The 18,371-nt window shown below is 44.6% G+C and overlaps 1 protein-coding gene across 3 annotated transcripts in view; it reads left to right on the forward strand.

Annotated features, from left to right (window-relative positions):
* The first annotated feature begins 1,475 nt into the window (after positions 1-1,475).
* The window catches only part of spg11 (SPG11 vesicle trafficking associated, spatacsin), a 165,635-nt gene continuing 148,739 nt past the window's right edge, over positions 1,476-18,371 (forward strand). For all 3 annotated transcript variants that reach the window (XM_084334705.1, XM_084334706.1, XM_084334707.1), the window contains exons 1-8: positions 1,476-1,810; positions 2,546-2,715; positions 5,729-5,953; positions 7,246-7,447; positions 9,005-9,142; positions 9,618-9,982; positions 16,816-16,961; positions 17,151-17,283. In XM_084334705.1, the coding sequence (XP_084190831.1) occupies positions 1,614-1,810; positions 2,546-2,715; positions 5,729-5,953; positions 7,246-7,447; positions 9,005-9,142; positions 9,618-9,982; positions 16,816-16,961; positions 17,151-17,283 (1,576 nt within the window). In that variant the 5' untranslated portion in view covers positions 1,476-1,613. The remainder of the gene's footprint in view (positions 1,811-2,545; positions 2,716-5,728; positions 5,954-7,245; positions 7,448-9,004; positions 9,143-9,617; positions 9,983-16,815; positions 16,962-17,150; positions 17,284-18,371) is intronic.

Raw genomic sequence — 18,371 nt, forward strand, 5'->3', positions numbered from 1 at the left:
GGGTACAGTACAGTACATCTCAATACATACAATTGTTAAGGGGATGCAGACCAGAGAAAGACTTTCGTCTTGTTTCCACCAGGGTCCCCCATTTTCAATTCATCATAACATATATGACATACATGACATACAGATAGACAGTACTGCTACATCTATACATTTATGACATATCAGATTTGCAAATACAGTACTGTTTGTGATACAAAAGTGTCCAGAAAAGGAGTGTATATACATTTGGCGTAGAAACTGTACATTGGAGGAGGTTGGTGGGGTGGGGTTGGGTGGGGGCTGTACATTGGAGGTGGGGGGGGGGGGGGGGGGGGTTGGGTAGGGGACACACACACATTTTACACTGTACATTGGAATGTTGACAAAGCCTTACTTGGTCATTTACTGTACAACTAGGTTAGGACATTTGTAGGGGCCAGTTTCGAATTGCAGTCTCACGTAGGTGTTTTTTGAGAGTGTTTTTGAAGGTGGGTAGTGATTCACATTCCTTTACAGCTTTAGGCAGGGCGTTCCACATTGATGTGGCATAATTGCGAAACGTGTTTAGTCCCTTGTTTGAGCCGAATCTGGGTTTTACATGATTTGTGGAGCTCCCTCTGGTGTTGTGATCGTGGTATTCACTGACCTTTGGGAAGTATTTTGACATGTACATGGGTACCTTGGTCGCGTAGTGTATCTTGTAGACCAGGCCCATTGCAAGTTGCTGTACTCTGTCGTCTACTCTAAGCCATCCTAGATTGTCAAAGTGGGCAGGGGTGAGGTGGGTTCTAGGAGTCAGGTCAAGTAGTAGTCTGACTAGCTTGTTTTGAGATGTTTGTAATTTGTTTTTTAGTGCCTTTGAGGTGCTTTGGTACCATGAGGTGCAAGCATAGTCGTAGTACCCTTGAATGAGTGCTCCTGCTAGAGTCTTCAGGGTATTCTTGTTTACCAGAGAGGAGATCCGGTACAAGAATCGCGTTCGTTGGTTGACTTTTTTTATTACATTGGATGCCATTTTGTCACAGGAAAGATTAGCCTCTAGGATGGAACCCAGGTAGGTAATTTCATCTTTCCTTGTGACAATATTGTCACCCACTGTAACCGAGAAGTCGTCAGTCTTGCTGAGTTTGTTATTTGAACCGAAGAGAATGGACTCTGTTTTGCCCATGTGTAATGATAGTTTAACAACCAATCACCAGCGTGTTTTCACTTCCTGTTATGACTTCAGACCAAAGTAAACGCTGATAGATACACGGTTGTAGTTGCTGTGTGTCGTTGTTGTGCCATTCACTTGTGATCAACATACTGTATATGGTTTAAGATGTTTAGCCCCAAAATTATGTGTTTGGGTTAAAAATGCGACGTCGCGATGAAATGTGTATAGAGTATCGTCGCTCGATGAAGTTGGACTTGTCCGTCTCCTAACCTCCTGATCAGCTGACAGAGAAAACACGACACGTGATGTCTGGGCGGACAGGGTGTTTACATGACAGGAAACGTTTTTTTACTTCTTCAAATATCCTGTTATTATTGTCGTTTCTCTCGCGGACTGTAAGCAGGGCACATTAGGCTAAGCTTTATTTGCGAACTCTGTTCCATGTTGCATGTAGTATGTGATATTAAACATGGAGGACAACAACTCAATAGAGGTGTCTGTCATCCCAGAGAGCAGGCTGTGTGGACATGTTGGCGACACGGAGACAGCCAGACTGTCCCCAGGGAGCCCTCTGCTCTGCTGCCTGGGGAGGACAGGTGAGCTGATGGTCGGGGACATCGCAGACAGCGAGGCTCAGGAACAAACACTCCACGGCACCTATTCAGAGTGAGTAAAACAAAAAAAATGGGGGACCCTGATGGAAACAAGACAAACGTCTTTCTCAGGTCTGCATCCCCTTAACAATTGTATGTATTGAGCCGTACTGTATTGTACCCATTCTGCAATCTGTTAAATAAAGTTTTCATTCATTCACTCAATGCCTAGTTTCGTAGTTAGAGCGACAGTTGCGGTTTTTGGAGCCCTACCCCCCTACTTACCAATAATGTCCTTTCTCACCACAACCCATGCTGTTTAACGCTGACGCCCCTGTCTGTACAACAAGCTGACTGAAGACAACTTAAATCAATTTTGTGTCCGGTTGTCTTCGGTCAGCTTGTATAGACGGGTGCCTGACCCCATTGACTTTGTATTGGTTTGTGGAACAGCATATTCTGCAATCTGTTAATACAGTTTTCAATCATGAATTGTGCTGAAAAAGAACCAACTATCCGTGGCAAATCTGGGCTAAGGTTCCAAGAATGACAATGGCTTAGCTACAATATATTCTATTCTATTCTGAGCATATGAAAAACCCACCCTTTTACCATTGCTTTCAACCCATGAACTCCTTCCTCTCTCACCTTTTAATATATATATTTTTTATTTTCTCTCTACTAAAATTGTATTGTATTGTTTGTTTTGTAAAGTGTCTTTCAGAAAAATGCTATATACATCTGATGTATTATTATTATATTCCATGCTATTATATTATACTATAATAGTCTATATATTCCATTCTAGCTTTGCTTGGGAGGTGACCCACCACAGACCCAGACTGCTTGCTGTAGGCTCTGAGTGTGAATTGAAGCTGTACGAGGTGGACTCTGAATGTCCTGGCTCCATATCGATCACCTGTGTCTCTGAGTGCTCTGCAGATAGCTTGGTACAGATTGCCAGAGACAAGGACCTGAGTAAGTGTCATTATCCTACTTGCATTGTCATATTCAAAGATGTGTATTATTATTTGCTTAAAGCTACTACAAGGAGTATTTTCAACAAAGTACTGTATATCATTGTCAGATTGGTTGTGATTCCTTGGTTTAATTACAGTAAACAAATGAGACCATTGCTGAAACATGATAAGACCATATTTCCCATAAACCCCATTGCTTCCTGTTGCAAGGACCTTTTGCCACTTGTTGCCGCACAGTATGCTAACTGTGATCCTGGAGTTATTTTAGTTGATAAAGTACGTTTTGTGTGGAAAGGTTTCCTTTGCGCAGTAATGCCTTCAGCAGAACTCTCACAATATATCAATACAAAATAGAGGATATCAATGGTGTTTTTAGTCTCTGTTTCTGCAGTAATCATCAATCAAAAATATTGGAAGTCGAAATCCTCCTAATAGCTAATAGTGCCTCTAAAGACCCAATCCAAACGTACACAAAACTCCTCACAGTACCACTGAAAACCAGCAGGCATTTGGAGGACTTTTATTTATTTTCAATTGGAAGGACCAAGCTCTTGATATTATATCCCAGCTATACCTCAACTATATCCCAGCCATATCCCAGCTATACCCCAGCTAAACTTGAACATTTGATGTATTTTATAGTTAAATTAAATGATGTGTTTTAACCTCTTAGCAAGCCACCATCCAAATCATACTTCTTCCACCCTCAGCCTTATGTAAAGCAAAACAAAAAACTCCTCCAAGCAGCGTGTCGAAGTGTCCTTGATTAAGACACTTAACCCCTAACTGCTCCTGTTGAGCAGGTTGGCACCTTGCATGGTTGCCTCTGCCGTTGGTGTGTGAGTGAATGGGTGAATGTGAGGCATAAGTTATATAGCGCTTTGGATAAAAGCGCTATATAAATGCAGTTTATGTAAATTAAAAGTGTGAGACATTAACCAAATAATATTTGAGCTGGAACCAAACTAGTTTGCATTTAATCTTCTATTTTAAATAGCTTAATCTTCAACTAATGATTAATTTATCTTTATATTATATCTTCTGGCTGCCTCAGACCCACTCCCATCCGAGCTCTGTGGGTCATCAAATAGAAGCCGCCTATTCTTGGTCCTTGCTCCACAATGGTGGAACAAACTTCCCAGTTAGGACAGCCGAAACCCGACATTTCGCTGTCGACTAAAAACACACTTCTTCAATCAATATCTGAAATGAAAATAAATAAATAAAAAAACCAACCTTCTTACTGTCTTCTACTATCATGTACTCTTCCTAGTAATACTAATTAGGGATATCCCGATCCCGATCACGTGATTTTCCGAAGATCGGGATCGGCAAATTATTTTCTTTTTCTTTTTCGGAGTGCCTCCTGGCTAAGGTAAGGACCCCCTATGTCTATTTTACGGAACCTGAAATATGTTTCTGTAACGATTACAGTGGCTTACTTTACCGGACATAAACCAAGCGTTTTCCAACAATCATATTTTCGCGGTAAAATCTATAGTTTATTATCCGTGGCTGTCAGATAGACTCATTGGTTGCTCGTAATGTGGGATAGACCGGTCTATCAAGTGAGGTCTATCCTACATTATGCTTGTGACAGAGACAGACTTTCAACCTTCATTTGGGAAATAAAAAGAATATGTTTAATAATAAGTAAGACAACGGATCCGTTTAACGAATTCCATATACATTTATAGTTTATTATCCGTGGCTGTCAGATAGACGGCCAGTGTCAGTTATGACCTGGCTGGACGTTATACTTGGCACAAGACCCACATCCAGCCCGAAACATATCGTTGAGTCTTTCGAAGATGAGACCCATCAGAAGGCATCACCAGCACCGCCTCCGGCTCGCAGTCACACACACACGCGCGTGCGCACACACGTTAGGGTTTGCAGTCACGCACACACATTTCCACTCTCTATTGTGTCCAATAGACGAGCGCCCTTTTCGACCGTGTGACATTGTTCAGAAAGTTTGGTGTGCTTGACAAATTGCAATGTGAATGCAGACGAACCAAATGAAGAATGCAACAATGTTGCAACTTCACCCCCCGAACCGCACAGAGTCTGCACCGAGTCCACCAAAACTATATGTGAAAGCGCCCTCTGGTTGGCAGTCGACTACAGCTCCTTTAGATCGATTAGTCGACTATTCGACTAATAGGGGTCAGCCCTAATATGTACATGTTATATACCTTGATTTGGGAGTATTTGGGGTTTCAGGGAATCAACCAGAACGATTCGGGCTTATTGCATATAATGCGTCCTATCTTGCGATCTATGGAAAAATACTGGATTATTCCGGAAATGGACGATGTTTAGCGTGTAATAAACTACTATTTTTTTTACATGTTGGACTAGAAATAGTGTCTGTAAAATTAGCCATACTATTGTCTCCATAGCTATAATATAGAATATACAATAAGCTCTGCAAAGATCGTGAAATATCGCGAAAATGGTCATGAAAAGCTGCCGCTAGACAGTGAAGGATGGGGGAAGCTTATGGCGCTCAATGTGTTAATTACAATACCATGAAATTATGTAGATAAAAAAAGAGCAATACATTGTTTTATAGGGACTGCTACCATATAATTTAATTGAGCTGTAATTAACACAATACAAGGATTCAATGTCCCCGATGGCATCACTGGTGGCCATATTCAAACTTATTTACTCTCAATAACTGTCAAATTAAATGAATGTGTACAAAACTGGTTTTTGGATGTGTGTGAGATTATGTGCACAATTAATTGGCATTGTTTTTTGGTGTCCTTTTAAGGAAGTTCCAAATAGCATATATTATTTTCCATTTACAGATCAAACTCTTCAAACATCAATAATGGTATAAGCGTCAATATATATGGCATGTGCCCACATGGCCACAAAATAAAATCACAGATTGGGCCTTTAAATGAAAATGTGTTCAAATGTAATTAGTTGAATCTTCCTGAGTCTGTGTTTTAGTCGGATCCCTGATTATGTGTCTTGTTTCCCTTGCTTCCCTTCAGTGCTGTCTGAGCTGGTGTCATTGAAGGTGCTGTGGTTTGTGGAAGGCAGGTGCCGTCTGTTGCTGAATACCAACGTGGTGCTCCAGCTGCTGTGGGAGCAGGGGGCTTCATCACAGACCCTGTCCTGCTGCAGCATAGCACTCGCTGACCAGGCCAGGGACACCTGCTGCAGCTACTGCGTCTGCAGAGACGCACTCTTCCTGTTAACCACCAGTGGAGTCATATGTATCCTTCACATTCAGTTGTTTCACCAGTGGAGTTATATGCATTTAATCTGACTGTAGCTCGCTGTGCGGGAGTCAGACCTTCAGCACTGGACAGCGCTCTACCCACACACTCAGTCAGACCTTCAGCACTGGACAGCGCTCTACCCACACACACTCAGAGTCAGACCTTCAGCACTGGACAGCGCTCTACACACACACACACTCAGAGTCAGACCTTCAGCACTGGACAGCGCTCTACCCACACATACACTCAGTCAGACCTTCAGCACTGGACAGCGCTCTACACACACACACACACAGAGTCAGACCTTCAGCACTGGACAGTGCTCTACACACACACACACACTCCGAGTCAGACCTTCAGCACTGGACAGCGCTCTACACACACACTCAGCAACTTGCTGTGCAGAGTCAGACCTTCAGCACTGGACAGCGCTCTGCCCACACACACACTCAGTCAGACCTTCAGCACTGGACAGCGATCTACACACACACACACTCAGTCAGACCTTCAGCACTGGACAGCGCTCTACCCACACACACACTCAAACAAATAGGCCTAGGTGCTGCTGCTGAGATGGACAAGCAGGCTCTGCTACCTTGGCCAGTTTGGGCCACTCTGGAATTATTTTCACCAGACATAATGTTTCAAATGTTTTTATTATGAAGCACCCCCCTAATTGCCAAATTGTCAAAATTGTCCAGGTTTTCTCTAAATCTTATTCCTAATGATGAAGGTGATTCTCTCAAGGTGAAGCTACTGTATGGCTTCACTGTTGGACCGTCTTTCTTTCTCCAAACGAATAGGGTATGTTTTTTGTGCATATGCCAGGAAGCACTGTTTCATTTTCCAAAATAGTCTAGTTGATATGTTTTATTCCATGGCCTGGGTGAATAGTTTAGTTCATGTGTTTCATACCATGACCTGGGTGAATATAGTTTATATGTTTTATACCATGGCCTGGGTGAATATAGTTAATGTTTTATACCATGGCCTGTGTGAATAGTCTACTCTAGGTGATGTGTTTTGTATCATGGCCTGGGTGCTTGTGTGTGTGTGTGTGTGTGCAGGCGTGTGTCTATTGACCTGTATAAAACATTGACCATGAGACTATTACGTTTTTTTCTTGAAGATCTAATGAAGAAAGTAGCCTATCTGACCAAAATGATGTACCCACTGAATAGAATAGAATATTGTAGGTATACATTTACATCTTTTAAATTCAATTGTCTTGTCATGTTCACTTCAGTGTCTTTGCATGATTGCATCACCTTAACTGGGAGCTTCAGATGTGTATGACAGTGTGGAGGGGAGGCAGCTGGCGAGTGTGGACCTGCCTGCGTACCTGAGTTCTGAGCTGGAGGAAGAGGAGCAGGCCGTGTCCTGGCCCTCGTCCTTCTCTCTCCTTCAGGTGTCTGCTGACCTCAGCACAGCCGTAGCTGCCACTCAGTCCAATGCTGCAGTGGCCATCGACCTCAACCATTACTTCAGGTATGCTAATTCTGATCTAGACACGGAAGGGCACCTATCTAAATCACATTTATATTAATTAGATAGATTCTTTTAATTAGAGAAAACTAACCATTTTACTATATTTTTATTATTATGTACCCTACTATTATGCTACTATACGTATACTACTACTTATCATGCTAATATGTCTATACTACTATGCACTCAGAGTATAACACTCAAGCTCGATACTATTTGACGAACAATGCCACTGACCCGTAGCTGTTAGAGATATACCCCTCTTGCTCACTTGATGTTCACAATTTGTAAGTTGCTTTAGATAAAAGCGTCAGCTAAATGGCTAAATGTTTTCTGGGTAATGATAGCAACCTGTTGGAAGCCACCAATTTGTTGTGAATGCGTATTAAAGGTTCAGTCAGTAAAACCCCTGCTTTACGCAAGTCTAAATCCAACTAAAACATGACGTGTCCCCATACAAAATATTTGATACTGCCTCATAGTGACTACAACTTATTAAGCAGAGGATGTTAACAAAGGTGGTTGGAGGTAGTCACATGATGATGGATTAGGAGACGGTCGGTTCTACAGGAGCTCCGTAAATATCCAACATACATGTAACATTCTCAACTGAGATACGGCTCTCTTTTCTAATGTTAGTAGTACATTAGTATGACTCTTGACAAAACAACACCAAACAACATAGTTTAAAGGTAAGAACCAAAACAAACACTTGTTACAATCTTACGGATGTAAAAGAGGCTTGTAATCTCCATTTGCATGTGAATAACGGATTGGTGAGTCTTACCATCACCTTGGAAACTGGGGGGAGAATACAGCAGCCTGCTTTTATGGTTTCACTGTGCAGGTAGTCAGGGGGGTGGACCCATTCTCCGATTCGAGCAATGAAGGTGAGCTGGAATGTGGCATTGTTATTATGATGTGATGTGAGAGACAGTTTTGCAGTCGCTCCGTGGTATGTGTGTATTGTGTGTGCGCTGCCCTCAGTCAGTAACGGAGCCGCCTCTCTGCGCCTATCTACTCCGTTATGAGCGAGCAGCACGAGCCTGTTGTGACTGAAATAGATGCATTCTTTAGATAAATTCAATAATCTAACAGTTATGCCTTTATTGCCATATACGCACTGCCAGCCAGCCTTTATTAAAAACCTGCAACTGAGTCAAGTATGCAGGAGTGAGGCGCGGGCAGAAGTGGCAATTTTTCAAAATAAAATACCCGGAAGACTAATGAAAATAAAAAACATTTAATTTTAAACAACTTTATTCTTTCTTTGCGGCCCGGTACCAAATGATCCACGGCCAGGCGACCTCTGCTATAGAGCCCTCTCTCTATACTCTGTTATGCACAAGCAGCACGAGTCTGTCTGACTTGCGGAGCGCGCGCTGGAGTTGATTATTCTATGCAAACTGCCAGCCAGCCTTTATGTGACGGAGAGATACACTTTAAACATTTTGGGATTTTCGGAAGAATCGTGAGCTCCTTAACAAGGTGGGCTAGACCGTGCCGGGTCACGTGCCGGTCATTAATTTAGTCCTCTTTCCTCTGTTTTCCTGTTAGGAGGTACCCTGAGCATCTGCTATGTCGTACGCTCCCCAGTCGTCCTTCCCTCAGGTCCCAGGAGCCCAGTGACCAGGAGAGCCTGTCCAGCTCCAGCTGGAGCTGCACTGCGCTGGGAACCTCCTTCACCACTGACCGGTAAATAAAATTGACCACAGGAAAAGATAGCTTTGTTTGTGTTTGTGTCACCATGCCCCTCCCATAGTAAGCATTATGTTTTTAACCCGTTGAATTGTATGATCAAACCATTTTAATAAAGACCCAACAAGGCCTTCTGGTCACTGATGCCTATAGAGTTCTAGAAAATGAAATAGAATTCTGAGGATATGTTTGAGAAAAAAAACTCACATCAAGGTGTTCATTAACTTCTAGACACAAAATGGGTAAAAGTGAAAACAGACAATTATGAGGGACATGGGACGGTGTGATCGCTCTCATAATCTCATTAATTTGACTTGATAAGGTTTATTGGCCACATTATGTCAAGTTGTTACTGCATTGTTCATTGTCATCATTTCTGTCAGCATTTGTTTTCTCAAAACAACCTTTCAGCTGACTGCAAAATCCAGATCTGCCTTAAATTGAAGTCCTTATCTCACGTCTGTATGTCTAGGTCATGGGAAGCACGGCTGACCTCCATGTACAACAAAGCCAAGACTCCATCTCCCTACCAGCCAGCTGGAGAGGTCCCCTGGTTCACAGATTGTCCCTACATAGAGGGCCAGCAGGTCACATCCCAGAGCAGAGTGCCACCTGGAGGGGCGACCATCCACTTCTCTGTCTCGGACACTGTGAGCCCAGCGCTGCTCACTGTCTCCGAGTTCTCTGCTGTGCTGACCTTTGTCTCTCCGGGGAACGTCCACACCACCATAGCCTTGTGGGACTTGCAGACCCAGAGTGTGAGCTACCACAGACCTGGCGTAGAGGCAGTGCCAGTACAGCGCAGTGGGGAGGAACAGCACAGCCTGTTGCTCAAGAGTGAGTATATTATTGTACACTTATATTCAAGAGTGAGTATATTATTGTACACTTATATTCAAGAGTGAGTATATTATTGTACACTTATATTCAAGAGAGTATATTGTGGCAGCCAGCAGAGAAGCAGGTGAGGAGAGGTGATAGAGAGCACACGTGTGCGTTTCCCACTGTGTGTGTGTCTATGCCCATATTAGGAGTTCCGGTGACGAAACCGGCTTGTACAACAATCAGGCTGATGCCCATATATGGAGTTCCATCACAATCGGCCAGAGTAACAACACCTGTGGTTAATTCCCGTCTCTGTGTACCGAACCTCGCTACTGGACCTCGACCATTCTACGGGATTGTGGACGGGAGAATACTGAGTGCATTAATCTCTTCCTTCCCACAAACTGCAATAAAACGTTTAATTTGAATTTATCTGGTTTTCAGCCAAGTGAACACCCTACAACCACACAAGTGTGTCACATATGGTGGAGAATGTGGACAACGCCAAAATGGGGGCGGTTGAATGGGTGTTGGCTGCATCAAGTGCATAGGTTGTTGTATTTGCCAGGGTGGTGGTTGTTGAATGAGTGCTTGTTGCTGTTGCATAGCTTGTGGTATTTGCCAGGGTGGTGGTTGTTGAATGGGTGCTTGTTGCTGTTGCATAGCTTGTGGTATTTGCCAGGGTGGTGGTTGTTGAATGGGTGCTTGTTGCTGTTGCATAGCTTGTGGTTTCCATAGTGATGGTTGTTGCACATATGATTGCTGTGCAGATGGTTGCTGCAGTTCTGGTGGGTGCATAGACGGTTGCTGTGGTAGTGATGTATATTCTTTTGCATGAGGATTGAGAGTGACTGAGGGTTCCTTTAACCTTGTTCCTTTCCTGTAGTAGGAGTCCATTCCATCGGACTGTGTGAGTGAAAGAGCTTGGTGACTGGGGGATTGTAATACTGCTATTCTTGCGTTGGTAGCTGCCAGTTGTGCATCAAGCTCCATCGTTTCCTTTTTCTTTTTCAGGATCTGTTCCTGCTCTTCCAGAGCGTGTTTATCCTTTTTCAGGATCTGTTCCTTGGCTTCCAGAGCGTGTTTCAGGATCTGTTCCTGCTCTTACAGAGCGTGTTTATCCTTTTTTAGCATTTGTTCCTGCTCCTCCAGAGCGTGTTTATCCTTTAACGCTGCAGCTCGAATCACAAGTGAAGCTCTATCTGCCTCGGCCTGTAAGCGAGCTGCTGAGGTAGAAGATCTGCTGGACCTGCTGGACCTTCTGGTACCAGACCTTGTGTGACCTTTGTGAGCAGATTTTTTACTTCCCACATTAGAAATGCTGTCATTTGGATTAATTAGATTTTGCACATCCTCCTCATCCTCATTAACACTTTCCACAGGTTTTGTAATTTTTGTCCATGCATTCATGTGATCAAAAAATTCATTGACATTGATCATTTTGGCTTTGAACCAAATGTCATGTTTTCCCCTTTCCTCAGGAGGTACTATTGGCAACAGAGCCTCCTGGTTTGCTGCTGCTTCCTTGTATATGTGGAGATATTGCATAAATGCGCATTGCACCTCCTGTTTGCATCCACTTTGCATTAACCCCAAAATCGTTTTTTGCAAGTTAGAAGCCTTGTTAAATTTAGATTTATGTAATTTATGTAATGTGTCAATTTTATCCAATAGGGCTTTTGGTGTTAATTTGCTCTTGCGTTTTGTGACCTGCTGATCGGTATCAACATTGTGTGTGATTTGACCTGTGTCCACCTCGGACTGTGTTTTAGCCACTGTGGGGGTGGGCTGTGACTTTTCAACCAATGAAGGTTCTTTACAATGCGTTTCAACCGTGGCGGGCTGTTCAACCATAACGCTGGTCTCTGTTGGATTCTGAACACCTTTATCAGAATTCATATCAACAATATAAGACCAACAGATTCAATATGAAACGGTACCTTTGGTTAAATCACAATAAACAAAACCCACAGTTAATCATCACATGACGTTCTAACCAAACCTTAATAGACACACACACACACACGAACGGGTTGCACAACCATATACCACCAATGCATTGGAATTTTCCCTTTTTATATTTTTCTCAATTGACCCTGTGTGCACACATTTGTTTTTTATATGGCCATATAAGATATACCTGGTAGCGCGCTACATACCTGTTCGTTGCGCAGCGCTGTCGGGCCGTTTGACTTTATTCTTTGAACTTCGAAAAGTCTTCAAACAGCGCTCCTTGTCCGAGCGCTATTCAACTTCAAACAGTGCTCCTTGTCCGAGCGCTATTCAATAAACTGCTTGCGCGCAGGACAGCTCCCTGGTCCGTCCGCTCGCCCAAATGGTGCTGGGGCAGCTGGTGATCCGTCCGCTCCTTGACGGTGGTGGGCAGCTCCCAATCCGTCCGCTCGCCCAAATGGTGCTGGGGCAGCTGGTGATCCGTCCGCTCGTCCTGACGGTGCTGGCGTATCTTGGTCCAGATTGTCCACGTTCCGCGCAATTCCAAGCGAAACGGTGAACCAAACAGTTGTCACTAATGTCTTTCAGCGGCCTCAGAAATCAAAACACTGTCTCGCTGATCAGCTGTTGAATCATGAGCGCAGAGCGCGCTGTCTCGCTGATCAGCTGTTGAATGAATCTTGAGCGCCCAGCGCCATTATCCTCGTCTTCCAATAAATAACAAAGGCAATTGTCCATTTCAAACGAAGAGCCTCAGTTTTTGACTAATGTAGAACCATTACCTATAAGCCTACTGCGAGGGGCAAGTGGGCTGGCTTGAGTTAGACGCGTGCTTGAAGAATTCAATGTCCAGAGAGCTCGTATCATTTTCGATATGCCAATCCTTTTATTGACCATTATCAACCAAAAAATATATACAAAAACTCTTTTTACTAATAACACTGAACGCCGACCTATACGGCACATCAACACGAACATGACAAGACACGATCAAAAACTGTATGGCTATTCCCCTTGCGCACCTGGGGCTTGTCACCCACTGATCAGTATATATGGGTAACCACCCCCTGTGGTGGTTGCCATGGTGACTGATAATGCCAAACCTCTGCACCGTGAGTTAAAGTAAAACTAAATAAACAGAAGGGCATTTTGGCTCCAACAACGTCATTTGACTGAAAGCCATAAAATGACCCACAATCACAGTGAATCACATATTTAAAAACGCTGAATGTTCAACTTCTCACCAGCCAGCAACAGTAGCAGGCTCGACAAATGACTTACCAGAACATGGCAGCCCATTAGTCTTGTCAGTTATCGGGAACTGAAGGCGGAGATCCTGAAGTTACGGGTACATGCTGATAACCAGGGCACAGCAGTTCCATGAATGAGTGTTTAATCCGGCTGCCTCTTCTCAAGCACAGATGCACAACCTCCTTTTGTGGACGAATGTCCGACCCCCATTGTAAGGCTCATCATCGCCTGATGATGGAGACTCCCATAGGAATGGAAAAGACACTGTAGCAGATAGAGGCAAGGTTCTACTGGCCAGGAGTCAAGAAGGTAGTGGAGGATTACTGCAGATGGTGCCCGGAATGTCAGCAGGTGGCGCCAAGCCCCCACCTCCGCAGCCCCCTTATCCCTCTTCCCATTATCTCTGTTCCCTTTAGTAGAATCACCATGGATCGGGTCGGGCCACTACCAAAGAGTGCCAGAGGGCATCAATACATCCTGGTGGTGCTGGACTATGCCACTCGGTACCCCAAGGCCATCCCCTTGCGAACCATGGCAACCAAAGGTATTGCTAGGGAACTCATGATGTTGTTCTCCCGGGTTAGGTTGCCAGAGAAGATACTGACCAAAGGCACCCCATTCATGTCTCGTATAATGAAGGACCTGTGTAAACTGTATATTACAGTTTACACCAATATTACCTAGACCCAGTTTACCACCCACAGACCGATGGACTGGTGGAACTATTCGACCAGACCCTGAAGCAGATGTTTAAGAAGGTGATTGAAGCCAATGGGAGGAACTGGGACCCTACTTGATGTTCTCAATCCGAGAGGTTCCCCAGGCTTCGACTGGCTTCTGCCCCTTCAAGTTTCAAGGGCTACTCGACCTTGCCAAGGACCCCTCTCCCCATCGGACCTTGGTGGAACATGTCGAGGAAGTCTAGATGCGCATGGCTACCCTATGGCCCTTGGTGTGAGAACACATGGAGGCCGCCCAGACTGCCCAAGCCCAAGTCTACAACCAGAGTGCACAGCCACGGGAATTGGCCCAGGAGATCGGGTCCTAGTGCTGTTGCAGATCCTCTGAGTGCAAGTTCCTGGCCAAGTGGCACAGTTCCTACAAGATCATCAAAACGGTGGTGGAGGTAAACTATCGAGTTCGACAAAAAGGACGAAGGTATATCCCATTAACCTGTTGAAAAAATGGGTGGCCGGCCAAGACTGAGCTAGTGGTTGTGCTAGTCAGGGAGCAGCTGACCCAGAGCCAATGACGGGACATGATGGAGCTAGTGGATCGCCATCTAGATGTGTTCTCCACCACCGCCAGCCACACTGAGCTCATCCAGCACCACATAATCGCAGAGCCTGGGACAAAGGTAAAACTGAGACATACCAGATCCCAGCCCGGAGGAAAGCCATGCGACAAGAGGTGAGGGAAATATTACAGAATGGAATAATAGAAGAATCCCCCAGTGAATTGTATAGCCCGATTGTGTTCAAGTTCAAGTTTGGTCCCCAAACCAGATGGGATGTTAAGGTTCTGTAACGATTTCCGTAACGATTTAAATGCCATCTCCAGGTTCAAAATGCCCAGGGTGGAGGAACCCATAAAAGGACTGGGAAGAGTGTGATACATCACCACCCTGGACCTGACTAAGGGGTACTGGCAGCCGAAGAGAAGACAGCCTTTGTCAGGCTAATGGACCGGGTCCTCATGACCCCACCAGGAATATGCTGCCGCCTATCTGGATGACATTGTGATCCATGGGGAGGAAGGGAATCCAACATGTCACTGCCATGCTGAGAGCCCTCTGCTTCCCACTGTGTGTGTCTATGTCCATATTAGGAGTCCCTGTGATGAAACCGGCTTTTACATCAATCAGAATTCCGCCACAATCGGTAATGACACCTGTGGCTAATTCATGAAGCGCAACTGCGGCTCGTTACCAAGCTGTTTGGAAAGGGAGAAAAAGGTTGAACACAGAGAAAGTTGGAGAACCTTGATCTGCAAATCCATGTATGACCCCTGCCTGCCTGACTACCCTCTGCCACGCCTGTCCCTGGACTGTCTGAGAACCCGTCTCTGTGTACCGAACCTTGCTACTCAACCATTCTACTGGACTGTGGATGGGAGATTGCTGTGTGCATTAACGACCCCTTCCTTTCCACAAACGGCAATAAAATGTTTGATTTTCATCTCTCTGGTTGTGGACCTTAAATTTATGGTTTTCAGTCAAGTGAACACTCTACAACCACAAGCGTTTGTCACAATAAGTACACCTATATTATAGATAAACTACCCTACTAGACAAAACCAAAATAGATTTTTGAATTAATTGAATAAAAAAAATGCCAAGGCAAAAAGGCAGGTGGAATGTCTGCAGACATAAAGGTGAATTCACATTCTGTCTTTTTTTTGGCACAAGAAAGTTTTAGTAACAACAACAATCCACTACAGACTTTAACCTCTTAACTTGCACCGGCCCGAAATCGGGCCCTCATGCCCATGCACACAAGTCATGGCACTTTGCAAGCTTCTAGTGGCTCGGGCTGCATTTTTCGCTGAACATATAAATTACCCTTCGAAAGATCTATTTGTTGCCATTCGAACGCCACCTCACTAGACCAAATCCGTGCCTCGGTTCTCGAGTTACATGACGATATGTCAGGCGAGCGTCTTTTTACTCGCCACACGTCAGATGACCACCCCAGACTCCCGACTCTCCAGAACTGCCAATCATCCGCTGATGATGATAAATGATTGGTCAGCGTTGTAGCCAATGCGTGTACCTTTCCAACGATACCCCACGTGGGGGGGTGGGAATAAGGGATCTAGGTGAAAGTTGACGAACGAAAACCAGAAGTGAATCACACTTCAGAATGAACAGCCGTGGATGGGGAAATGGATTTTGGAGAGCATATTTTTTTGTCGCCGGTTATACTCGGATGTCTCTCAAAGACCCATTTCTGAACAGATTTTTATCAAATTTGAACCTATACTACCTAAGACTTTAGGCTATGGAACCGCTGTGTTTTCCAGCTTATACCTCTGCTGGAATATTGGAATATGGAAACAGGCAGGTCCTTAGGAGGGCTAATGCTATATTGTACTGCCAGGGCCATCCACTCTAGAGGGAGTTGAATCTATTGCCCTCAGGTCGTCATTTCAGGTCACCTGTTTGGACCAAAATACTTTGTTTCCTTCATCCCCAGTGCTATTGATATACTTAATGGAAAATAGCACTGTAGCTGCCTTCCTTGCATATTTACTCACATTAACATACTTGCACATTTGTACTTGTAATAGCATATTTGTACTTGATATGAATAAAAATGTCCCTGCACTTTGTGATTTATTGTGTGATTTGTTCTTGTTGTTGTTTTATATTTATATACTTTTATAGTGTGTCTTTGTGTTAAACACATTTATATTGTGTATTTATGTGAACCCTGGCTGCTTCTAATCTGATTGCTTCTAAACTGATTATGACCTTTTGAAACTGCTTCAAAACTGATTCTGACATGTTGGAATTGCTTCTAATATGATTCTGACCTGTTGGAACTGCTTCTCGAAACCCTTTACACGCCCCCCACCACCAACCCCCTTATCCTCTGCTGTGTGTGTGCGTGTTTGTGTGTGTGTGTGTCTGTGTATTCTAGCATCCGGTCTGTCCCAAGTGCTGTTTGCTGTGTCCCAGGAGGAGCTGCTGAACAAGCTGATGGTGTTTGGCAGCGCTGGCACCGTGGACTCCCTGTGTCACCTGAATGCCTGGGGCCGCTGCTCCATCCCCCTGCATGCCCTTCAGGTAGGAGGACAACAACATGTATAAGAAGAACCCTAACCACAGAACACTCATTACTATGTATGAAAACCCCAGACCACGTATTGTTGGAACATTCACTATGTAGTGCAGTTGGATAGGAGGATAGTACAAATACAAGAGTTACAAGATCCGACCCCCTTTTTCCCATTTAAACTGTTCCTTTTCTTCCAGGCTGGGCTGAAGAACCATCAACTGGATACAGTGGACTTCTTCCTGAAGAGCAAAGAGAACATGTTGTGCTCTTCTGCAGGATTCAGTCTACCTGAAGAGTCAGCTGACATTTCTACAGACATCCAGCTAAAAAGTAAGATCCTTTTTTGTTTGTTTTGGCCACATCTATTGGTGATAAGTGTTCATTGCTGTTGTATTTTTGCACTGTATTCATTTGCTTTCCATTGTGAAAATTCACGCTAACTACTGAGTTAAAGGTCCCATGTTTTGCTATTCCTTTCACTATTTGGGCAATGTTACACAATTCCTGTGAGTCTATGGAACACATCTGTAAGTTATAATTTTTTTTAAATCATTGTTTTGTATTTCTAATCAAGTACTCTAAAGCAGCATTGTTCCACTTCAAGATTTCAAGCTGTTTTGGGCTGGGCTCTGCCCATAAGCACTTTGAGTGACAGTCACCCACACAGCGTGATACGTGTATACGAGAGAGAGCGAGAGAGAGAACGAGGGAGAGGGAGAGAGGATACATTGCTCCGTGCGCGCATGTGCGCTGTGTGAGCGGCTCGACTGCGATTGTGTGTAAAATGCTGGTGGACCGTGGAGAGGGAGAGACAGGGAGAGTCAGGGACAAGGAGACCGCTTCCGCATTATTCCCACTGCTTCGTTGTTGTTTTTTTTATCCACTTTTTCTCCCATTTTTCTATTTTTCTCCCATCCCAATTTCGTATCATCCAATTCAACCATCCCCTGTCTCGAACGCTGTTTCTTGCCTCCCACAAGCCGGCTGCAATGTGGACTAAGTCATACATAGCACGAGTCCCCTCCGATACTCGAGGTAACAGCAGTCGCATCTTTTCACCTGCGCGGCGTGATCTTTCAGCGTCAGGGGTCTGCGCTTTGGAGGGGCGCCGCCCCCATCGCTTCCTGATTCTACTGCGCAGGCGCACCAACCGACCTGTAGGAGTCACTGTCCACAACGCCCGATCCCCACCCATCAGTTTCCCACCCCCTAATACTGCCAATGTGTATTAGTACGGACGACCAGCTAAACTGAAAGCAATGTGGAGCGCTGGGCTCGAACAGGCGAACCCAGCGTCTCCAGTATTCGTGGTGAGCGCCTTGCCCACTGCACCACGTAGCCGCCCCCACTGCTTCGTTGTTGAGCGAATTGTTGATTCTCTCTGTCGGCACCCGAGCCGTCAACCTGTTTGAGGAAGT

The sequence above is a fragment of the Notolepis coatsorum genome, assembly GCF_963971535.1.
Source record: "Notolepis coatsorum genome assembly, chromosome: 18".
Classification (NCBI taxonomy): domain Eukaryota; kingdom Metazoa; phylum Chordata; class Actinopteri; order Aulopiformes; family Paralepididae; genus Notolepis; species Notolepis coatsorum.